The 23,258-nt window shown below is 53.9% G+C and overlaps 2 protein-coding genes across 10 annotated transcripts; one reads left to right on the forward strand and one right to left on the reverse strand.

Annotated features, from left to right (window-relative positions):
* The first annotated feature begins 12 nt into the window (after nucleotides 1-12).
* DNAAF8 (dynein axonemal assembly factor 8) lies at nucleotides 13-17,310 on the forward strand. Of its 8 annotated transcripts, none has more exons than XM_031447684.2 (11): nucleotides 13-267; nucleotides 937-1,024; nucleotides 1,876-2,033; nucleotides 2,508-2,636; nucleotides 4,953-5,369; nucleotides 7,049-7,166; nucleotides 8,710-8,851; nucleotides 9,733-9,876; nucleotides 10,306-10,422; nucleotides 11,055-11,321; nucleotides 14,260-17,310. In XM_031447684.2, exons 1-11 carry the CDS (start codon nucleotides 130-132, stop codon nucleotides 14,351-14,353), a joined length of 1,812 nt encoding a protein of 603 aa, XP_031303544.2. In that variant the 5' UTR covers nucleotides 13-129; the 3' UTR covers nucleotides 14,354-17,310. The 8 variants fall into 8 exon arrangements, with proteins under 8 accessions (XP_031303544.2, XP_031303545.2, XP_064334487.1 ...); XM_031447685.2 differs by having other exon boundaries at nucleotides 11,242-11,321; XM_064478417.1 differs by having other exon boundaries at nucleotides 11,242-12,570; nucleotides 14,260-14,343.
* On the reverse strand, nucleotides 13,463-22,256 carry ZNF500 (zinc finger protein 500). 2 transcript variants are annotated; one of them, XM_010992703.3, is made up of 7 exons: nucleotides 22,060-22,256; nucleotides 20,908-21,405; nucleotides 19,145-19,328; nucleotides 18,878-18,945; nucleotides 17,770-17,878; nucleotides 16,431-16,544; nucleotides 13,463-15,344 (listed from the first exon to the last, which is right to left on the reverse strand). In XM_010992703.3, exons 2-7 carry the CDS (start codon nucleotides 21,307-21,309, stop codon nucleotides 14,752-14,754), a joined length of 1,470 nt encoding a protein of 489 aa, XP_010991005.2. In that variant the 5' UTR covers nucleotides 21,310-21,405; nucleotides 22,060-22,256; the 3' UTR covers nucleotides 13,463-14,751. The 2 variants fall into 2 exon arrangements, with proteins under 2 accessions (XP_010991005.2, XP_010991004.2); XM_010992702.3 differs by having other exon boundaries at nucleotides 17,770-17,881.
* Between the last annotated feature and the right edge of the window lie 1,002 nt (nucleotides 22,257-23,258).

Genomic DNA, 23,258 nt, shown 5'->3' on the forward strand with positions numbered 1-23,258 from the left:
GAGGCGCGGAGCACGCCGGGACGCTCGCAGGTCCCCGGGGCTGCTCCCGGCGCTGTGGAATTAGTTTGTCCCGCACCCGGACCTTCCGGTCAGCTCGCCCGGCTCGCTGTGTGATGTCCGCGGCAGCCAATGAGCAGGGAGAATTCACCCTGCCCCGCCCCTCCACTGGCCAGAGAACCAGTCCTGTTTCAGGAGAGGCAGGACGCGCCAAGTCCCGAAAGAGGAGCAGGGGGAGCGGTGGTGGAAATCAGTTGGCAGTTCAGTAACGTAAGAGTCTGCTGAGCGGGGATCCGAAGGCGGCAACAGCCTCAGTAATTGCGGAGGCTGTTTATAGCCCTGTCGGGACCGCGCGGGGAGGGGAGGCTGAGGCCGGAGGTGAGTGGCCTCGGGCCTGCCGCAGCTGCAGAGATAAACGTTGGGAATTGGACGGGGCAGCAGAGAAACGGGCTGGGGGTCGGTGGGAGGACTCGCGATGAGCTTTCGTGTTTCCGAGCTTTAGAATTTAAAAGCCTGACCCGGGAGGAAGTTGGCGTCTAGTTGTTATAACAACCCGGCGGTAGGCGGGGCCAGGGCGGGGCTAACGGTCTGCAGCCCAGAAACGGACGTGGAGGCGGAGTCAGGATTCGGAGGGACTGGGGCTGCCCTTTGGCTGGGTGAGCGGAGCTCCTCAACCTGGCAGGATGTACCCCTTGTCTGCTGGGTGAAGGAGCTCCTGAGGACCCTTCACGGCCTGGTCCGTTGGCACCGCATATTCCAACAACTGAAATCTTCTCCAAACATACTGGGCAATTTTCACTCCTCTGAGTTCTTAGATGATCTTCCCGCAGCCTGTAATGCCTTTTCCTCCCTTATTGCATTGTCCTCCTGAAGAATTTATCAGTCTCTGGCAGTCCACTTCATCCGAGTGATTTTGTTGCCCTCTGATCTGCCCTGCAGCCAGAGAACACCCCTGATATATATACCAGATGTGTCCACATCATGCCGTTCCCAGGTCATGGTGAACCAAGCTCCTGCCCCTGCTCCTGTAAGCACAGAAAAAACAAGAAACCCCCACTCACTTCTCCTGCTGCTTCCCTGGTAGGGGCCAGGCTGGGGTAGGAGTGTTCTTTTCTCATTTTATTGTTACAGAGTCCTCTCAGGCTACAAGTGCTCTGAAGCACCATCACCCCACATTTCTAAGCCCCCTTGACCCCTGAGGGACTGGCCTTTCTCCTGTTAGACTCTGGGATTAAAGGTGGGGGGTGTTGGTTAAGTGCCTGGGTATAACGGGTTAATTTGAGTGTTAACGCCAAAAAAGTTTCCTGGGGACTCCAAATGTCTCTAGTCTTTTCCTTTTGTAAGGGGGCAGTAGAGGGTAGTCGGGCTTGAAATCCCCTCTGACTTTGATACAAATTCTGTCTTTACCTTTACTAATGGTATAACCTCTCTGAGCCTATAAAATGTAGATAATAATAGTATCTATGTTTTATGGGATATATATATACAGTTTGTAGGTATCTGTATATATCATATATGTGTATCATTCTATGTATCATATATATATACCTACATATCAAGTACATATATCATATATCAGTACATGCATCTATATATTAATATATCATTATATACATACATCTGCAGGCTCCATACTGCACTACACACACACACACACACACACACACACACACACACACACACACACACACACACACACACACAAAATGCATGGCACTTCCTGGCACTCAGTAACAGGAACCTGCAGACCAGAAGGAAAATGGAATGGGAGGTCTGCCAATCTGTTTTCATTCCCCAAGGGGTGGTATATGCTTTGAAAAGGCAGCCCCCTGAGTTCTTGAGTGAGGGGAGCCCCACTCATTCCATATCCTCTGCAAGGCTCCTTGGATGATGGTGTGCTGAGAAGCATCCCTTCAGCCCCAACCCCCATGACATCCCAAGACAAAGATGTGGGGCCGTCACTGTCCTCTCCCTGGGACGCCATCATGGAGGCCATTAGGGAGCAGCTCCCAACCCTGGACTCGGATTCTTCCTTGGTAAGCAAGTGCTTTCTTCTGACATCTTCCTGGACCCCCAGTGCACTTTCCTCCCATGACAAACATGATGCTGACCAAGAACAACTTTAGCACTTATCAGGTCAGTGTCACGTAAGTGAAGTACCATGGCTCCCTGTCACAGAGGAGTGGAGGACCACACTTTGCTCTTTCAGCTGCCACCTCACTGCCCTGTTCATTCAGTTCCAGGCGTATGCAAGGTCTTAGGGGTGGCAGGTACTTGTAGAACCAGGAGTCCTGGATTTCACCTCCACCAGGTGGTGCTGCAAGCCCACTTCTAAGTCAGCAACAGGGACCACCATGGCAAGGCCCTTTGGGAGAGAACTGATCTCCACAGACGGCTCCCCAGAGAACAGCAGGACTGGATGGGGTGGGGCAGGGTTAGGACAGGTGGAAGCTGAGGCCCTCCTGCCTGCCTGCTGCTGTATAATCCACAGCCCTCTCATTTGTCCACAGTCAGACTGTGAGGAAGAGGAGCTGTTCATCTTCCAGCGAAATCAAACTGCTCTGATTCCAGATTTGTCAGAGGAACTGGCTGAAGACTCTGCAGGGGCCTTGGTCACTACCTCAGGGTCTCCTCCTGAGGTCTGTAGGATGCCAGCTGTGGGGATCCACGAAGCTGGGACCCTTCCAGCAGAATAGGGTGTGGGTGTGGGTGTCCATGGCCCTCACTGGACTCTAACAGCAATGTGGGTCTAAGGTTAAAGGCCCTGGTCTAGCATCTCTACACGCCCGGGCCTTTCTCCAAGTACAGCCAAGGAGTTCAGCCACCAAACATCTAACAGCTTTGTGTACATCACACCCCCAGGAGCCCAGCATACTTAGGACTGGGGGTGGGACTTTATTTTCTATCTGATTTTGCCCCCTGCTCTTCCCCTCGACCCCTCAACACACATACACCCACCTCCCAGCCGACCCATTTTCTACCTGAGCTATCTGAACCATTGTCACAATTTACTGTCATAAATGCCTCCCTTAACCCAGCTGGCTTCGGCGTCATCTGGCACCTCACAAAATCCTGCGCTCCCTAAACATTTGTTGATTGAATAAGGGCAACAGTGGGGATTCAGAGGTAAGAGGTACCCCTGGCTGGGGAGGTGAGATGAACACAGGAAACTAAAAAATGCCACAGCACGCTCTGTAATTAAGTATCGTAGCTGCAACCGTTGCCAAATGTCAGAGCGAATTTTCTATCTTGTCTCCCTCTTTCCCAGGGCCCCAGGTAAGACCAAGAACTCCTGCTGAAAATTTATGGCTTAATGCTTAAAATTAACTGCTGCCTTGATGAATAGGATCCATCAATGGGCTTTTATCACTGGGCAGGCCCCCAACCCATCAGGCCTGTCCAGGGGAGCCTAGCTCAGTTATAACTGCTAGGACTAGCTATCACTCAGTGACCAGGGGAATGGGCGGCAGGGCTGCCAAAGATACATAGGCTGACGTTAGTTAAAGTGGTGGAAGGAGATTTTATTCTGTAACTACTGACAGCAGGAAAACAGCTGAGCTCCAACTGATCTGTGCAGAGGCGACTGGGTGTTTCCAAGGGAGAATGAGGGAGGGAGCTCGGAAGAGTCAGAAAAGTGAAAAATCACAAAGAGCTGGGCAGTGAAGAGGCGATTAGACCAGGTGTGTCTGCTGGCTGGCAGATGTGGAAGTCAGGAGCCTATCCTCCCACGGAGAACGGAGACAGAGGCCTTGTCCTTCCTGATTTGTACATTTCTAGAGAATGACTCTCAGGTCCGTGAGAGATACTTCTGGGTTGTAAGAGACATATATTCACAGTTATAAGCCCTTTTTAGTAAATGCTCCAAGAGAGGGAGGTCAGGGACCTAGCATCAGGTATTGGCTAGAACAAATAGTAAATCCTCCTGGCAGCACTGAGTACATCCCCAGGCAGGCATTTTAATGGGGGGCTGGGGTCATCCTAGCCTTATGCTGGTAGAAGCCATGCTAGAGTTTGGAGTTTGGACAGAGTGGGTATAGGTGGAGATTCTCCAGTTCTGAGCACAAGCACTGACACATGGTCATCTTACAAAGCCAGGGTGTGTCCCCTTCCAGCACCATAACAGAAGTCACCCACTCCCTCAGCCATGCCTAGAAACATATCTGAAATAACCCCAAACAATTTCCAGGACTGCCAAGACCCCTGGTTAGTTCAGTTGGAACCATGTCCACGTCACTTTATTTTGTGTTTTCTTCATTTCCACAATTACCTTGATAACTCTTCTGGACGATTGTTTTTTATCTTGGGATGGGAAAGTCTGTATCAGCTCACAGGAGTTGAGGCCGTGGGCTCGCTCTGGAGACAAAAGGCCTGGGGTCATCTTGCCCACCTCTAACAGCTGTGTACCTGTTCACAACAGCCAAAAGGCAGGAACAACCCAAGTGTCCATCAACAGACAAAATGGATAAACAGAATGAGGTCCAACCATACAACACAATATTATTCACCCATGAAAAGGAACGAAGTTCTGATACATCCTGCAATGTGGGTGACTTAGAAACATTAAGCTAAGTGAAGGACACAGAAGGACAAATATTGTGCGACTCCATTCCAGTGAAATATTTAGAACAGGAAAGTCTATAAAGACAAAAAGTAGATGAGAGTTTACCAGGGGCTGGGGGAGGGTTTCCATTTAGGGGGATGAAAAAACTTTGGAAATAGTGGTGATGGTTGCAAAACTCAATGAATGTACTTAATACTTCTGAACTATACATTTAAAAATGATTGGGGGGAGGGTGTAGCTCGGTGGTAGAGCACATGGTTAACATGCATGAGGTCCAAAAAAAGGAAATGGTTAACATGGCAGATTTTTATGTTCTATACATTTTCTATCGCCACGACGACTCCCTGTGGTATGTTTTGAGGCTGCTAACAGAGAATGCCTGTTTTCTCCCTAGCCAGCTGTGTGGCCTGTGGGACCCACCCCAGATGCCTGGAGGGAGTGGACCACAGGGACCCAGGATTCAGCCTCCCTGGAAGGAAGGGCCTGTGTTGGGCCTTTGCACTCTCTTCTCAGGATGCCTGCGGAGACCCACGGATTGCAGAATCCCTGGTGGCCACAGGGAAAGTCCACCCTCTCTGCCCAGGAAGCAGGCCTGCAGACGGAGCCCCTAGGCGCTGCCTCACTGGCCCAGGAAGGCTCCGACTCTGACAGCCGCAGAGCCCTCCGGAGGGAGAGAAGGAAGATGATGGAGAAAGACATACTTCACAAAGTCACCTGGGATGCCTGGGACCCAGCCTGCTGTGACCTGACTCAAGTGAAGGAGATGCCACCAGAGCAGCCCCGGGAGGGACTGCCGGTGCTCTCCCTCCAGGTAGGCGTCCCCTCAGCCCAGCCTTCCTTGGGGCGTGGGTCCTCCCCGGGCCAACTTGAGGGCCAGCCCACTGTGCCTGTCAGTTTCCTTGGGCTGCAATAACACAATCTCATAGACTGGGGGCTTAAACAACAAAAGTTCATTTCTTACAGTCTGGAGACTGGAAGTCCAAAATCAAGGCTCCATCCCATTCGATGTCTGGTGAGAGCATGCTCCCTGATTCATCTGGAAGCAGTGAGGGAGCTCCCTGGGGTCTCTTTGTAAGGGCACTAATCCCATTCCTGAGGTCTCCACCCTCATGACCTAATCACCTCCCAATGACCCCAACTCCAAACACCATCACATTGAGGATTAGGATCTCAACACATGAATGTTGGAGGGACACAGACATTCAGTCTATAGCAATGACCTGGGCCTGTGGCACTGGATCCACCATTAGGCAGGCAGTGCTACCAGTCTCAGGGGTGTGTTGTCCCAGCAGACAGACCATCCTCAAGTAGAGTGAAAGAGAATGAGTAAGAGCAAGGAGACCCCAGCCTTCTTTAAAAACAGAAAACAAACAAACAATAAAACCGAATCCCAAGCCTGATCATAAAGACACGTGAAATAGACAACAGACTTTGACAAAGCATAGTTTTCCAAACATTCAAGTTCTCATTCTCATACAAATCGTGAACCCCTGTGAACGTTGTATATACTTAGCTCATTAACAAGAGAACCAGCAGGATGACAAAGCTGATTTGAAGAGATTAGAGAAGCTGGGATTTTGTAAAATGGGTCAGGGGGAGTAGAGGAAAGGAATGCAGAAATTAAATTGCTCCGCTAAGTACAAATCAGTCATAGCCTCCAGGGCAACTGAACTGGTGCCTTTGGGGTTATCTGCTCTACTGGATGGAAAAGAAAGCTGTCACACTTGTCAGTTGTACAAAATTGTAAACTAAGTGAGCCCCAGTCCACCACGCAAACCAGCCTTTCCCTAGAAGATGCTCCTGCATGACGTTGGAATGTCACAAAATTCTCTTTTTGGCCTTATTTATAAATCTTGACAATTCTTTTAACCACTTAGAGAAAACTGACATCAAGGTGGACGTGGAGATCATTTTCACCAATTCCATTCTATCAACTCCATTTTTTTCCTGAACCCTTTTATTTTCCCACCCCTGTGGGCTACAAAGAGCTGCAAGGCCACACAGAAGACACATTAATTGCTGTTTGACGTCCTCCCCGTCTCATCACACCACTGCCCCCCAGCACCCTCTTCCAAGGCCTCCAGCCCAGCACCTACCTGCCTTGAACCATCTGTTTCTTCAAAAAGCAAAACATTTTAACCTCCCAATGTTTTAAACCTGTATGAACCTAAATAGTTTTAAAATGACACTGGGTTTCATCCAAGTCAAACAATGCCTTTGTGCGAGAAAGAAAAGTATTGCCCAAAAAAGGCATAGGAAGTGGGGGGCGAGAAAAGTAAGACCTGCCTGCCCTGAAGGAGGGCGAGGGGGTTCTCTGCAACCCTTGGGGTTGGGGTGAGTGAGCCGGTCACCTGCTCTCAGCCCTGGTCTCTGCCCAGGACACCCCAAGATGGCTTCCGGGGGCCGTGGGGGTCACAGCAGCTGTGAAATCAGGTGCTCATTCCCCCGGAGCCCTGCGGCAGCCTCTAATCACCACCTTACTTATTTCAGCAACTTGAAGAGTGGGATTTGGATCAGGTCCTTCAGAGTCTGACAGGGCGAGAGGACGACCAGGGAGACGGTGCACCTGGAGCCGCGTGGTGGGCAGCCAACCACTGCCAGGGCCAAGGTCTGACCTTGAACGCTGGGGGCCCAAGTGCATCCCCCACAGCAACTCCTTCTAGAGCGTCCTAATAAAATCAGGTTGTGGGCTGGGCACGGGCGGCCCTGCCGCTCGCCATGTCCTTTCAGCTGCTGGGCCCTCACTGCCCTGCACACCCAGTTGCCAGTGCTTCCAAGACTTCATTAATTCATTCACTCACTCACCCATCCATTCACTCACTCACCCATCCATTAAACACATGACTGCCTGCTCCATCCCAGGATGGGCCGGGCCTTGGGGATATGAGAGGCCTTTCAGACACAGTCCCTGCCCTCAACCCAGGGCACTTCCCCCCTCCCCACCTCCTCAGACCTTCCTCTTTCTCTCTGGAAGCAGAGTGACCCTGAATTCTGTGCCCCTTCAGCCAGATCCTAAACACAATCCTACTTCCACTGCCTCCTCATTTACCAGAGGAAGACAGGGATGGGATTCCACACTGCACGTGTGGCCTTCCTGGCTCTGAGCAGTTTTGTAAAATAAAGTTCCCAGTCCCCTCCCAGCCCTCTGGCCCACAAAAGGCAAGTGGAGGCAGGTCTGAGGCAAAGGAAATGTAGGGGTTCTGGCCTCCAGTTCCAGAGCAAAGGCTCCTTTGTGGCTGACAGCCCCTGGTGCTGTTTTAATTTAAAAAATTGTTTTTATTTTTGGGGGGAGGTAATTAGGTTTACTTATTTATTTATTTATTTAGAGGAGGTACTGGGGGTTGAATTCAGGACCTCATGCATGCTAAGCATATGCTCTACCATTTGAGCTATACCCAAACCCCTAAATGGGGTTTTGTTTGTAATCTAACCCTTGAGAGCAGGATATTGAGAAACTCACCCTCCTGCAAGGTGGGGCAGGTCTGGGGGACTGGAGTCGGCACCCCTTTTTTGGCAGGAAATGTGGCAGATCTGTTCTCCACTTAAAGGCACATAATAAGCCTTCGATCAGATTTGAAAAGGCTGTCCTAAACACACCCTCACCCAAGTGGGTCAAGGATGTTGACTGCAGCACTGTTTATAACTGTGAAAAAGTAGAAACAGCCCGAATGCAGGATTCAACAGGAGTCTAGCTAATCAGTCACCCACAATTCTCTGCAGCTCAGTGAGGCGAACCTATCCATCCATCTAGTCTATATATCTCAACACAGAAAGATGTAAAATATACTTGGTGAAAAAAAATCTATAGATGATCCTATTGCATTTTTTAAGAAGCAAACACACAGGACTATTAATGATGCTTCCCTCTGACACATGGGACCGCAGAGGGGAAGTGGGCTACACTGTTAACAGGAGGTGCCTCCTCCTTCCCAGGGTTCACACCCAGCTCCCTGCTCGTGAAGACACGGCGCCCCTCGCCCTGCGGGGCTCACAAAGGCTATGAGCAGCTGAGGGTTGGGTGGGCCTAGGGCTGCCCCCCGGCACTTCTTCGTGCATAAGCCCGGCTCATCCGTGAGGGCTCTTGAAGCTCAGGCTGTTGTGAGTCAAAGGGGGGCTGTGTCCCCACTAAGCAGCGTCTTCCCTCCCCACAGACCACACCGAGCAGAGCACCCAGGACAGGCTCATGGAACAGCTCGGCCTCCTGTGTGCCACGCAGTCCAGAACCTCTTCCTCTGCCCGGAGGGCGCCTGCTGATACGCCCCAGGACAGCAAGCAGGAGGAAGCTGGAAGCAGGTGGGACTTCTTGCCAGCCACAGCCCCTGTCCTCTCTAGAACTGGCTTCTCTCAGCATTTACTGGGCTGACTGTGGGCGGGGCACTTGGTGTGTGTTTCTTTCATCTCAAGAATGTGATCAGGTAGGTTCTCCTTTTACCCCCATTTTATAGATGGGGAAACTGAGACTCAGAGAAGTTGACTTGCCTAGGACATAATTGGCAGAGCTGGGACTCAAGCCCCAAAGCACCTGCTCTTTCCCCACCCCATGGGAACCCTCCCTTCACCATCCACACAGCCTCCCCGGAGTAGGGCCCTGCCTCTCCAGCCACCACTGATCGGGCCAGCTCTGAGCATCCGACCCCAGCCAGGCCTTCTATGGTGAGAAAGGCTGAAGCTGGGGGGCAGGATGGGCAGAGGTGGGGACAGGGCCCTAGGGTCCCTTAAGGCCCAGCTATACGCCTGCTCTTCTCACACTCTGGATGTCCCACTCTTTTGAGGAATCTGAAAGCCAGTAAGCCCCTTGCCTGAGCTAGTTGGAGCAGGCTTCTGTCCCTGACAACCCAAGTGTCCAGTACAAAGGCCTAGGCCTGCACTGTCTGGTCAGCAGCCACTGGCCACATGTGGCTGGTACAGCTGACAAACTAAATTTCTAAGTTAACTTTAATTAGCTGAAATGTAAATGTAAATGGCTACTTATGGCAAGTGTCTACCATACTGCAAAGTGCAGATACAGAACGTCTGATCATCATGAAAGTTCTACTGGGCAGTCCTGGCCCTAAACCTCAGGACCTGCCTCAGAGTCCTGCACAGGGGCGCCCAGCCAGTGACAGCCATGCCCAGCACAGGTCACAGGGTGATCACTGGCAAGTGACTTCTGCCCCCTGTTCCTCTCATCCCAGAAGTGCTTCTAAGGGGCTGGGCATCCACGCTGATTTGGGCCCGAGGCTGGCGGAAGACATGCGGCTAAGGAGCCCAGCAGAGCCTCCCACCGTCTTCATGGATCTGCGGCTGACGAAGCCATCAGCCCAGGGGTCCTCGGGAAGGTAGGAGCACAAAGGCTGTGAGCGGTGACAGCCTCGCGGCAAACCCGCTGCTTCGCATTGCCATGTTGGCAGGCAGGTCCTGGGAGCACTGCCCACTTGAGAAGTGTCTTTAGCTGGGAACTGAGCCTGGCCCACAGTCCCACTGGGTTGCAGCAGCAGGCCCTCCCCACAGCGAGGGAGGAGCTGGAACAAAGGGAAATTATTCCAGGCAGAGCCCTAAGCAGACATAACCTAGGCTGGGGTCCTTGGCCCTGGCTGTGCCCCTCCACCACCTGCAGGAAGCCCAGTGGCCCTTTGGTTTCAGCTGTCTGGGCTTTGGTTTGCCTGCCTGGCCCATCTTCCTGCCTTGGGTCACCAGGGAGGCCTGGGCACTCCAAGTCTGGGGGCGGCCTGGGGCATGTCCAGGCAACCCCCTTTTCTCTCCCTCAGCTCCAGCTCCCACTCCAGCTGCAGCTCCAGCTGCATCTCCAGCTCCTCTGACAGTGAGGAGGAGGGAGAAGAGGAGACAGCAGCTCTGAGAGACCAGCGGGGCCCGGCCAGGCTACGGTAAACACAAGGGGGCTCCCGCCGCCTGGGGATGCTCCCCTCTGCCTCAGCAGCAAGCACCCGCCTGGCACAGCTAATTCTGGTGCTTTCAGCTCTGTGTCCTGCACCCAAAGGGCCAGCACAGGAGGGGGTGTGGGGGCGGGGGGGGGGGGGGCTCTGGGCGGTGGGGAGGGTAGCCCAGCATCGTCTGGCCTGGCTTGCTGTCCTCCAGACAGCCCCAGGGACGCCTTAGCTCACTCTCGAGAAGGGATAACTACATTTTCTTCCTGAAAAACTGCTCTCAAATTGATTTGCCCCCTACTAGCGATGGGAATGGAAGTGGAGAGAAAGTACAGGGGTGGAACAAGCGATGCTTGTTAGCCAGAAACGAAAGGCCTGGGTCAATTAAGTGAAACGTCCAGTTCAGGGAAGGCTCAAGTCCTTCATGGCCACGCCGCGGTCACGGGGTGAATCTGTGTCGTGTGTTCTGCAGTCTCTGTCATTTTTGGAACCGCAGAGCCCATGGATCACAGCCTTTGGGAACATCAGAGTCTAATGCATCTTTTCTCCAATGTGATATGTGACCAGGCATTACAGGAATAAGGAGGGTAGAAAACTTTGGGTTGAGAACGGTCACACAGGTTTCTTCCCAGAAGCCTAGAACACGCTGACGTGCTCTGTGACTCGGCAAGGACTGGGAGCCACAGTCCTTACTCTGAGCATCTTCAGGAGCAGCGGACACACTCTGGCTTTCCCCTGCTCATGTCCCGTTTCTGTGGCAACGCATTAGGAGGTCGGCTCCACGTGGTGTTGATGGACGTTGCTTCTCTTGTGCCACAGGGACTGTACCAGGAAGAGTCAGCTTCTCCAGCAGCTCAGGGCATTTCGGAAGGCAACGGCTCAGCCCGAGCTGCCTGCTGGTGAGGGTCCCAGCAGCCAGAAGGCTCAGGCCCCTGGGGATACAGCCGAATTCAGGTGTGGGGGGAAGCAACATGTAACACTCCGGGCAGAGAGGCAGAGCGCCCAAGCCAGACCCCCAGGAGGAAGTCCTGGGGCCCTGGGGGAACCTCTTGGGTCAGGGACAGTCATGGAGGCCCTGGCGCCTCCCCTGGGCCAACTGTAGATGCCTCCAGTAATGGATGTGAGAAGGTGAGCAGACGATCTAATTTTCCATCGACACCTGAGGCCCTGGTGGCCCCCTCGCTCTCCCATTTCCATTGGAACGTACCTTTGCAGCACAGGGACCTTCCAACTGTGGATCTGGCTGCAGCCCTGTGAGAATTCAGTCAGAACATTTTCATGCACTGAGAGCAAAGATGCCAGTACAGATGTGTACACACAGCATGATAACCCCAGTGGCCCCAACCCTCTGAAAAGGGACCAGAAGGAAACACCATGAAGACAGTGCTTTTGTTCTGATACTGGGACTACAAGGCTTTTTCACCTTTTTCCATTTCTGCATTTTTTCTGTTTAATATGCATCTATTACTTCCAACATACAAGTTTTTTTTTTTTAAACTGTAAAACATAGTTAGCAAATTTCAGGTCTTGAAAGAGACCTTAGCTTGATTTTCTGGGTCCTGGATGTTTGCTGTTTTGTGTTCCTAAATTAATACCACAAACACACGCATGCACACACAGAGACCAAGTGGACTTTCTGATAAAGGGGTCCACTGAAATTTGCTTTTGTTTAACCAAGACACAAAGGCACATATATGTTTCAGGTCCTTCCAAAGTAAAGGCGGATTGACGTTCAGTTGTAGGAAGAATGTGTATGTTCTAACAGCTGAGCCTGTCCCTGTGGACAGCGGAGCAGCGTCTACCCTTGTGGATAAGTAGCAAGAGCTGGGAGCCATAGAAGGCTTTGCTGTCTTGCTCAACATTACTAGTATTACCCCCAAGGCCCTCAATTTTCTGTAACTGCTGTTCTCAGCCCAGCTGCTCTCAACAGGCTGGAGCCCTGATCTGTGGCACCTCTGTTCTCTCTCTAGCTTGTTTCCAGTATCTCAGAGCCTCAGCCCTCCTTGGCCCCACCTGCTCTGTGGGAAGAGCAGAGCCATCATCTCAGGCCCCCCAGGCCATGGGATCAGGCAGCCTGCAGGGTCATTGGCATCTGGGCACGTGTTCCAGAGTTTAGCTGGAGTCACCGCCAGCTCCCATGCACTAAGGGTGGGTAAGGACCTCTTCCCATCCAGCCTCTGCCCAGCCTCAGCCACCGGCAGCCAAGTTGGGACCACAGACTCCACTTGATCTGGCCAAGGGGCCTCACCAGCAGCCCCCCTCCCAAAGGCATTTACATTGTAAGTCAGATGTGAGACGACTTTCACTAAGGCCACAAGAGGCTGGGGGGGATGGGAGGGGCCTCTCCTGCAGGGGCCAGGGCCAGACTACCATCACCTGGGGGCCCCAGGCCGCCTCCCACCTGCAGAGGCGCCCCCCCCACCCCCACTCCAGGGCACATACAGCACTGGCAGGGCTCAGGTGCTGGACAGAGCAGCCTAAACGTGGCACACAGCCTCCACGGCAGCCGCCAGCTGTCAGGGGCAAAGGCTATTTTATAAAATTTCCATATCCCCCCATCTCTACCCCTTTTAATGGCAGTAAGTTCATTCACGAAGTTTCCCCAACAGTGACAGGAAGAAGCCTTTGTTCCAAGTTCAACTCTCTGAATTACTGTCTGTCAAGGCAAGCTGGGACGATGAGGTGGCAGGAGGTCAGACCTGGGCTGAAAGCTGGTTCTGCCACCTGGACAGGGTTCTTCAAGTTCTCAGGGCCTCAGTTTCCATCCATGAAAAGAGAATCATGAAGGACCATGAGAGAGAATCAGGGAACAGGCATGGGATGGGCCCAGTTCTCAGGCCAGGCAAAGGGCAGCCACCTCCAGCATCAGCCTGGACATGAGAGAAGTGAGCCTGTGAGGGGGAGATGGGCGGTCGGTGACGCTGCCCTGGCTGGTTCTGGCTGGGTACTATGTACCCCACGAGCTACCCCAGAAGAAAAAATCCACCCCTAAACGAGGTGACTCCATTCTCCAGGGAACACACAAGACAGAGCTCAGGGGCCAGAATAACTGATGTCATTTATTAAGAGAACAGAAAAGAGCAAGTCACACACCCTGGAACCTGGGTTGTGTGAAAAGCTAAAAATACAGTGATTGGATGAACAGTCCCTGGATGGAATATTAAGGAACTCAGTGATTTCAGAGCTGCCCCACAACTTCACTAATGACCCAACCAAACAAGGACCCTAATCGCTCCCCTCGGCCACTCACAAGACTAGGGATGTGAACAGGTCAGAGAGGGACATCCACCTCAGAAAGACAAAGTGGGGCAACCCAGGCCAGCCTCTGCCCTGGAACATGGCCACTTGGGCTGGAACAAAGGCAGCCCTAGTGCCCTAAAGTGGTGAGGCCACAACCCTGGGCTTCCTGGCGGGCTGGGAGAGGCTGGAAGGTGGGAACTCAGGGAAGCATCCCCACACCGGCCAGCCATCCTGCAGAACAGCCTGGATCTGTGAAGGTGACCCACAACTCACCCATCTCCTTACTAACACCACTGTGATACCAGAAAACCCACCCTGGCTACATTTTGAAAGTGTGGCAAGCTTGTGGGGGAAGGTGGGAGATGGCCCAGGGAAGGCTGGGGTCCATAAAGCTGCAAGCAACTGCAGCCACTAAGCCTTCCCCCAAGGGGGCTGAAGGGTGTCCCCCTAAATCATGTCCAGAACCTCAGAAGGTGACCTTAGTTGGAAACAAGGGTGTCTCCCTAAATCATGTCCAGAACCTCAGAAGGTGACCTTAGTTGGAAACAAGGTCTTTGTAGATGTAATTAGTTACGGTAAGGTCATTCTGGATTAAAGGTGCCCTAAATCCAATGACTGTCCTTGTGAGAGGAGACGAACGCGGAGGCGCACATGGAAGAGGCCATGGGAGACAGAAGCAGGGCTGGAGTGATGTGCCACAAGTCCAGGAGCACCAAGGATGGCTGGCACCTCCAGGAGCCAGGAGAGGTGTGGGACAAATCCTCCATCAGAGCCTCCAGAAGAAGCCAGCCCTGCAGACACCTTGATTTAAGACTCTGGCCTCCCAAACCATGAGAGAATAAATTCCCGGTGGTGTAAGCCACCCAGAGAGTGGTCCTCTGGCCGCCCAGACGCGAACACACCTGTGGTGTCCAGCTTCCTCCCTTGGCCTGGGCACCCCAAATGCCCCACTGAGTGTCCTCACGCTGGCCCATGGGAACAAACGGAGTCTGAGATGCTGGCTCCGGGACAGAAACAACTCTGGTAGCTTCCTGAAACAGCAGGCCCTGGTCCCGGGGAGGGGCGGGGGGCGTCCTGGAGACCCGGGGTTCAGGGCGGGGGCTGCTCCCGGCAGTGTGTGCGCTGGTGCTTGCGCAGGTCGGTGCCCCGGCGGAAGCCCTTGCCGCAGACCAGGCACGCGTGGGGCTTCTCGCCCGTGTGCGTCCTGCGGTGCGCGCTGAAGTGCGAGCTGTTGTTGAAGCGCTTCCCACACTCGGTGCAGGCATACGGCCGCTCCCCGGTGTGCGTCCGGCGGTGGATGACCAGGCTGGAGCTCTGGCTGAAGCGCTTACCGCACTCGGTGCAGGCATAGGGCTTCTCGCCCGTGTGCACTCTCTGGTGCGTGCTGCAGTTGGAGCGGTCGCCGAAGCGCTTCCCGCACACCTGGCACTGGTAGGGCCGCTCCCCCGTGTGCGTGCGCTGGTGCTTGGTCAGGTGGGACGTCTTACTGAAGGCCTTGCCGCACTCGGGACACGTGTGCGGCTTCAGGACCCCGCGGGGCCCCGCTCTGTCCAAAGCCTGTTGGGGTCTGGTCAGGCTGGGCCCCAAACCCCGACCATGACCCGGGAGCGCTTGGCCCCAGCCCATTCTCATCGGCGTGTCCTCCCCGGCGTCCTCTCCGATCTCCACTCGCACCGCAAGCTCTGAGACAGAGAAAGCACAGTCACTGAGAGTTCCACAGGGAGGCGGAAGGGAAAGGGATGCTTCTGCTAAGAAGGAAGGCATGGGCCATGGAGGGCGATGCACAGCGATGCCTTCAAACTCCCCCAGCAGGGAGGTGTCAGTCAGAGCCCGATTTCAGGAACTAAAACCATGGCCAGACACTTGCGAACATACAACTTGGCTAATCCTCACATGGCCTGTGAGGTGGTGCTGTCACTGTCCATTCACACATAAGGACGCTGAGGCACACTGACCGCACAGGAGGGCCCACACTGACTCCCCCAGCACGGGGAAGTGTCCCTGCTGAGACACTGGCCACCCGACATCCGGCGCGGGCCCTCCTGGTCTCCCCTCCTGTCTCCACACTCACTCTTACAGGAAGCCAAGCCTGGGCTTGAGCTCACGTTCACCTCATCTGTACAGCAGAGATGATGATGGAACCAGCGCACTGGCCTTTGGTAAGAAGTTTTAAAAAGGAAGCCTGAGTCTGGCAGTTCCTCAGAAGGACTGAGCGACTCCACACCCCTCCCAACCCCGTGGAGACCCAGAAGAGTGAGCGCTGCTGGCTGGGCAACCCTTGGGGGCATCGGCCTCGGCCCCTACCTGGCCTGGGCTCCCCTCGCAGCCTTCCTTTGGGACTAGGTCCCCTGTTGTGCCTGCATGCAGGGTGCCGTCCCAGCCCGATATGGAGCGACTCTTGCTTTCTATACTGAGGGCTTTCTGGCCGAGCCCCAAGCTTTTCTTAAAGTCTCCCATCTCCCCTCGCCTTTTCTTCAGGCAGGGTTAGCCTTTATAAACGAAAGTTCACACCCACCCGATACGCCCCATGTGAGTATGTTCGTATCGCCCGCGTCGCTTTCATGCCAGGACGGAAGAGCTGAGGAGTCTAGACAGAGACCACATGGTCCGTAACTCCTGAACTACTTACACTACCTGGCCCCCTTCAGAGAAAGTCTGCTGGCCCTTGCCCTCGAGCTTGAACTCCACGAACACAATCAGTGAAATCTAAACTCAGGAGAGGGAGAGTCTAACCTGGACTTCTGCCTCCTCCTTGCAGACCCCCTCACCTGAGCCGGCGCTGCCTGAGACTCCCCTCGGCCCCAGGGCTGCACAAGCCGGGTCCTGCTGGCCTTCCCCTCGCCCCTGCTGGGCAATCAGACAGGGCCTGGGAGCGAGGAGTCCTGCTCACGGGAAAAGAGGAGAGAGGACGTGAGTGTGGCTGGGACAGAATGCAGACTGCAAAGGTCCTCTCATGAGGGAAAAGGGGCATCAGGAGGACCCATGGGAAAGCTCGATGCCCCGAAAGAGAGGTGGAAGATGCTCTGCTTCTGTGCAGACTCTGTTCCCTCTGAGGGAGAAAAAGTGAGGAAACGGCCCAAGGCTCTCCCTGGTTCTGGGAGGGAAATCCCAATGCCCTGAGGGGTCTAGAGTTTCATCACCAAAGAGATGAAGTGGCCAAGAGTTACAACACATAGGAGGCGACAGACAGACAGAAGGCCCCAGAGGTCCAGCAACAGTGAGGATAGCAAACCAGTATTTGAGGCAGTAAGAAGGTTTCATCTTCATTCATTCCATTTTAGTTTGAAAAAAATGAGGATGTAAAAGAAAGTGTGTGATGGTTAATTTTCTGAGCCAACTTGGCCAAGCTATGGTGTCACTGGTCAGCCACCACTCTAGAGGCTGCTGTGCAGGTTATCTTGCAGATGCGATTAACATCTAGAATTAGCTGACTGTAAGTAGAACAAACTACCCTCCATATCGGGGTGGGCCTCACCAAATCAGTTGAAGGTCTTAAGAGTGAAACTTGGTTTCCTGGAGAAGAAATTCTGCCTCGAGATGGCAGCCTAGAAATCCTGCCACCTGGCTTCCCGTATGGATTTCAGAAGTGCCAGCCTCCACAATCATGAGAGCCAATTCCTGAAAATAAACCTCTCTTCACACACACAACTGGTTCTGTTTCTCTGGAAAACCCCAACTGATACAAAGCAGGGTCTCGATTCCTTCAGAAAATGTTTCGGGGAGTGAATGAGGGTCAAGAGTGATAGGATGAGCTGAGAAGGGACAGGATGAGGCAAGGCCATGGGCAGACAGGGGGGCCTAGTGGCCGAGCAGGCTGCCTAGAAGACCTGCCAGGGAACACCCCAAGCCCACTGAACCATCCCCTGGGTGCAGGGCCCATGAATTCCTATTTTTAACATGCTCCCAGGTGATTCCTCAGGCCACTAAAGTTTGAGAACCAGCTCCTGTAGGTGGGGGAAGGTGCTGAGCAGGGAGATGGCCTGGGCCTCGAATCTTAAAGACCAACAAACACCCACAGCCAGCCCAAGGGAAGCAGCCCCCCTCCCTGAACCAGGCCCATGCCAGAGACACAGCACGGTGTGTGACGACGGTCTCCCCGCACATTACCCTCACACTCTGGCAGCACGCTGCAGCTGTAGTCCTGCTGAGTCAGGTCCAGGCACCCCGACTCCTCCTGGGACAGGTACACGGCCATGTCCTCCACAGTCACCGGCACCTGCTGGAACGCTGCCCATTCAGTCTCACGCCACTGCCCCTTCAGGGTGGGCCAGACTGGTGGGCTCCCCGGGCCCCTCCACTCGTGTCATGGCAGGTTCTCCTTACCTCACGCAACATCCTTCCCTAACCACCCTCTCCTTTCCATGTGCTGTTACCCCACCCCCTCCTCCCAAGCTCAGCTCAGACATGGCTGGATCCTGCTCTTCGGGAGGACACTGTGGCGACCAAGCTCTGACCCACTGCTACAGGGCAGGGGTCGTGTGGACAGATGTGCTGCATGGAGCAGCTGGATCCACTGCGATCTCAGCCACCGGGGCCCATGCTCCTTGGGGATATGAGTTAGCAGGCCCTGCCTCAGCTCAAGCCAACCTTGGGACCCAAATGGGGTGACATGTGCACTTCGTGATGCCTCTAGGCCAGAGGTTCCCAAATTTAGCACCAGACTGGTCTGGGATCACGATTAACACCCAAGCAAACAGCATTAAGAAGAGGCAAATCCACAGAGACGGTGGGTGCCAGGGGGCTGAGCAGGGGGAATGGGGAGTGACTGCTAACAGGCGTGGGGTATTTTGGTGACGTGATGAAAATGTTCTAAAACTGACTATACTGATTACCGCAGAACTCTGTAACCAGACTAAACGCTGTACACTTTAAATGGATGAACTGTATGGTATGTGAATTATACCTCAATAAAGCTATCATTGAAATAAACAAGCAAAGGAGGCTGATTCCAGGCTAGGGCTGCTGGAAAAATCTAGTTTAACCCAGATACCAGGAGATTCTAACATATATCTGGGTTTGAAGTGACTGCCCTAGCTCACTGTTGGGACCCCAGAATCCTCCAGAATACACCTAATACTCAGGTGGCTTCTGAGAGAAAGTGAGACTTCCGAGGAGGTGAAGGTCCGCCTTGGAAACCCAGGCCACTAAATATAAGTGTCCTTGTATCAAGGGCGTGGGACGCACGAGGATGCTGCAGGTCGGAATGCCCGCTCACCTGGGACCAGGCTGAGAGGAAAGACGTGGCCAGTGCTGCTGTCTCCTGATGCCGGGAGGTCACTGGGCCTGGGGAAAGAGCAGAGTTGCCCACCCATGCGCATGACAGTGAGGGCTGGACGGGTCCAGCTGCTCTCCACCTACACCCAGCCCCACCGGGAGCCTGCCCACCCCCATAGGCATGCAGGCCAGACCCTCTGCCAAACTCCCAAGCCTTCCCCTTCCCCAGTGCAGGGCTTCTCTTCCCTCGAGATGGGTGACTACTCACCCCTATTTGGCCAGAGCTGGGGGCCTCTTTTTGGTCCATGGCTCAGCTGTGCTGGGAGCTGCTGGCTGAAGTACTGAGCCCCTTTCTCCAGGGATAGCTCCTCTGGCTGGGCCTCTGTCTGGCATTTCAAGAACCAATCCCCTGTCCCATGGGGCAGTATATCATCAGGGAGCACCTCCAGATCCTGCGCACAGACACAGATCTGCCCACCAGCTCCCAGGAAGGGGGGAAGCCCACAGGGTTCCCAATCCCTCCTGTCTCAAGCACCCAGGCCATCCTGTTCCCAGGCTGTCCCTCACCACCTGGGCTGCCTTGTCGTGTTTAATGGCCCCTGCAGCCCTCCATACGTCTCCATCCATCCAGCCTCCAGGGAGAAGGCATGTGACCTGGGAAAGGGTCAGGCTTCCAACCTGGGGGAAGGGAGGCCTGCTCCACTCCCGAGACTCAGCAGTCTCTCTGCAGTCTCTCCCCGTCATTCTCTTTCAGTGTCAGTGTCACACTCTCACCCTTCCTTCCTTGGTGCTCCCAAAAGACCGGAGCTAGAAGGGTCCCAAATCAGGTCTTGTTTTGGAAATTCAAGTTATTGTACTTACTACGTTTTCTGAAATCGTCTACAGGCCCTCTGGAGTTATCTGTTTCCTAATTCCAGAGAAGGTAAACGAGATGTGCTTGGATCTGAGTTTACTGAGCTCTGCAATAGTTCTTTGTACAAGACACATCCCCAGGGAGCCATAAGGTGAAGGCCAGGGACCCTATCTCAGGCTCAATGTTCTACATCTCTGAGAGGAGACAGTCCCCAGAGGTTATGGGGTGCACAGTGACAGAGGGAAGTCATGTCAGGAACCCCAAATGCCAAGGCTGGAGGGGCTGAGCAGAGCTCCCAGGTTCTTGTTGGCCATCATGACAGCAGGATTTGCTTATTGCACTCAACTCACCTTGTGGTCCAGTTTTGGGAGGGGGGTGTAGGGGGCTCTGTCTGTCCTGCCAGATGCAAAAAGACAGCAGTGTGTGGCCACAGATGCAAAACGACAGCAGTGTGTGGCCACCTGCAGGATTTGCCAAGTATCTAATTAGGAGGAATTACTCTATCCCAAGCAGAAGAAATTTGTAAGGGACTTCCCACTCCCCAAATGTGACTAGAAGAAGTTGGAGCATGCTCTAGAGTGGTGGAAGTGCCCCTTACCTGCCCTGTCCTTGTCCAGCACAGTAGCCATTAAGCATGTGTGATGACTGAGCCCTTAGAATGTAGTCAGTTCGATATACAAATTATATTTTTAATTGTATTTAATTTTAATTTAAAAAGCCATACATGGCTGGTAGCTACTGTATTGCATGACACAGCTCTGGAGAGACCGGGAAACATCTGGGGACTCTAACCAGGGCACCCGCTAGCCCCTGGTCTTTCTTCCCAGTGATCCTCCCTCCGTGGGGATCTCTTCAACTCCCAAGGCCTGCCTTGGAAGGTGTCCAGTCTCCCATCAAATCTTATGGCTGGCTGTGTTGGGATCGTGTTAATGAACCAATCCACATAGCTCAGAAAGGGCTAATGAGGCTACAGTAATTAATCAACAGATGGACACCCACTGGCCAAGACTGAAAACACTCTGCAGTTGCCTTGTTCAATTCGCAGTGCCCAGGCAGCCCCAGGTCCTCCCAATAACCAAGGCTGGCCACGGCTCCAGAGCCCAAGGAATATACAGATGTGGACCTCAGCAGCAGGGCCCCATTTCCTCACCTCAGGGCCAAAATGCCCCCCACCTCACCCGCTGCCTTTGTTTCCTGGGCTCCCGCTGCAGCCCTTCCACGAGGACCACGGCCTCCTCACCGCTCTCTGGCTGCTGCTCCCGCACCCGGGCCTGGATCTCCCCTGGCAGCACCGTCAGGAACTGCTCCAGCACCAGCAGCTCCAGGATCTGCTCCTTGGTGCGCAGCTCAGGCCGCAGCCAACGGCAGCAGAGCTCCCAGAGGCGGCTCAGGGCCTCCCGAGGTCCCGCCACCTCCTGGTAGCAGAAAAGCCGGAAAAGCTGGCGGAAGGTCTCGGGGCTAGGGTCTTCTTCCTCTAGGGAGGGCTCCTCTTCCCAGCAGTAGTCCTCCTCCACCTTCACAATCAGGATCTCGTCCTGCTCCAGGGATGGCGGGTGCTGGAGGCCGGGAGAGGTCGCCATTGCTCCTGCTGGGCCTTGCTCCTTCTCTGGCCTGGGAATTAAACCTGTCTCTCCCTAAACCTCTGGCCAGACACTGGGAGAGATGTTTCCAGGGCTCTGTGGAAAGACAACGAATTCATCTAGGGTGAAGCACTGGGGCTGGATAAGCATCTATACCCACAAGCCCCTGCCCTGGCCCCAAGGCCAACTTGCCCTCATTGGCAAAAGGAAAGGATTTAAGTGGGTCAACCTTGCTACTAACTCCTTAATTCTCAGGAAAGGTAATCAATCTCTCCGGCTCTCAGTTTCTTATCTGAAAAGAAGAGATGGTAACACCACCTACACATAGGCTGCTGAAAGGACTAAACGGGATTTTTGGAAAGAGCTTGTTTAGCACAGTGCCTGGAACACGGTCAGAGTTGGAGAAATGCTGAGTTTTCAATATCAAACATTTTTGGACAAGGTCCCTGGGGAAATATGGTGAGAACCAGGGGCCCTTTTGCCCAGAAGGACGCAGATTCTGTCCCAGTCTGACCCCTGATTGTGGGCTCGGCGAGCCTGAAGCCCCTCCGAACCCCACTGAATGGTCACTAAAGATCCTCCAACTCCAAGGTCTTGGGAGGGTTAGGACTCCCTGGCAGGGCTGCTTTTCCGTCTGGTCTCTTCTCTATGAACAGTGAGCAGTGACCCAGGCCGAGCATAAACCGGGCTTTGGCGCGGGCAGCGGGATGTAAGCTCGAGCCGGGACCCCGCGCCCTCCCTCGCACTCACCCGCAGCGCTGCGACCCTTAGGGGCTCAGGGCGCGCCCGAGGCGGCAGGCCAGGACGGGAGCGTAACAGCAGACGAGGTGGGCTTGGCGGGCCACAAACGAAGACCACAACCCGCAAAACAGAGACCCAGGACGGTCGCCGGGGCCACTGGCTGAACCGCCCTGAAGCTTGAGAACCAGGCCGCGTGGGCGTCCCAAGGCAAGCATTGTGGGTAATGTAGTCCTCGCACCTTTGAGTCAGCTGTGGCGAATGGGAAGGCGCCTTGGAGGCGGGTCCACGGGAGGCCCTATGGGTAGCATAGTCCTCGTACGATTGGTTGAACTGACTGTCAGTCTTAAAAACGAGGTACGTAGCTGACCCACGAGATGCGTTGTGGGTAACGTAGTTCTCCCCCTTGCTGAGCCGCTTCCCGGGGTAGGTGGGTGCTGGGAAGCTTTGTAGGCGGCAATGGTACCCCCCGCACATTCAGTGAGCATGCGCGAGCGCTCGGAGGGTCCGCAGCTTTTGGGACATGTTCTCTACTTCCCTTCCATTCTCCCTCCCCAGCTTGAGAAAGTCCCGGTGGAGGGGACCCTGAACTTTTTTACTTACATAGTACTACGTATGTGCTTTGCAATTATTAAATCAATTCATCTTTGAAACAACCCTAGGAGGGAGGTACTATTCTCTCCATTTTACAGATGAAGAAACTGAGGCACAGAAAGTTTCAATAACTTGCCCAAGGTCACTCACACCCAGTAAGTGCACAGCTAGGGTGCCATTGGAACCCAGGTGTCTTAGCCCAACTCCTTGATTTTAGAGACTGGAAAATGAAGACCCACAAAGTTACTTTGCTTGGTGCAACTTGGTTATTTATTGCTTAGTTCTTTCATGTGTTTACTTGATCAACAAATATGTATTTATTAGGCTCTGCTTTGTGCCAAGCAGGCCCAGTGAAGAACAGGAGGTGAACTGGACAGTCGGTCCTTGGTGTTCCTGTGGAGCTTGGGGGAGGGAGCCGGGAGGGTCATGGTGAGGGTCGTGTGCTGGAGCTGAGTGGTGAGAGCTCCATAGACATCATCACTGACATAACAGCCAGGCCATCCCGGAGCCCTTCAGCCCTGGCATCCCCAGGCTAGCGCTTTGCCCAACCCTCCCACTGGCATCTTTCTTTTCTTCCAATGCTGGTCTCCATCCTCTCTAACATTCCATTATTTCCC

Source organism: Camelus dromedarius, chromosome 24 (genome assembly GCF_036321535.1).
Source record: "Camelus dromedarius isolate mCamDro1 chromosome 24, mCamDro1.pat, whole genome shotgun sequence".
NCBI lineage: Eukaryota > Metazoa > Chordata > Mammalia > Artiodactyla > Camelidae > Camelus > Camelus dromedarius.

What these genes read in the sequence shown, in the direction of transcription:
- DNAAF8 (XM_031447684.2), top strand. Translation starts at nt 130, where the DNA reads ATGAGCAGGGAGAATTCACCCTGCCCCGCCCCTCCACTGGCCAGAGAA. An exon ending in TGCCGGTGCTCTCCCTCCAG is followed by an intron (nt 5,370 to 7,048) that starts GTAGGCGTCCCC and finishes TACTTATTTCAG; the next exon opens with CAACTTGAAGAGTGGGATTT. An exon ending in GCCCAGGGGTCCTCGGGAAG is followed by an intron (nt 9,877 to 10,305) that starts GTAGGAGCACAA and finishes TCTCTCCCTCAG; the next exon opens with CTCCAGCTCCCACTCCAGCT.
- ZNF500 (XM_010992702.3), bottom strand. Translation starts at nt 21,309, where the DNA reads ATGGCGACCTCTCCCGGCCTCCAGCACCCGCCATCCCTGGAGCAGGAC. An exon ending in CGTGCTGCCAGAGTGTGAGG is followed by an intron (nt 16,545 to 17,769) that starts GTAATGTGCGGG and finishes TCCCGTGAGCAG; the next exon opens with GACTCCTCGCTCCCAGGCCC. An exon ending in CTCAGGCAGCGCCGGCTCAG is followed by an intron (nt 15,345 to 16,430) that starts GTGAGGGGGTCT and finishes TCTCTGTCTCAG; the next exon opens with AGCTTGCGGTGCGAGTGGAG.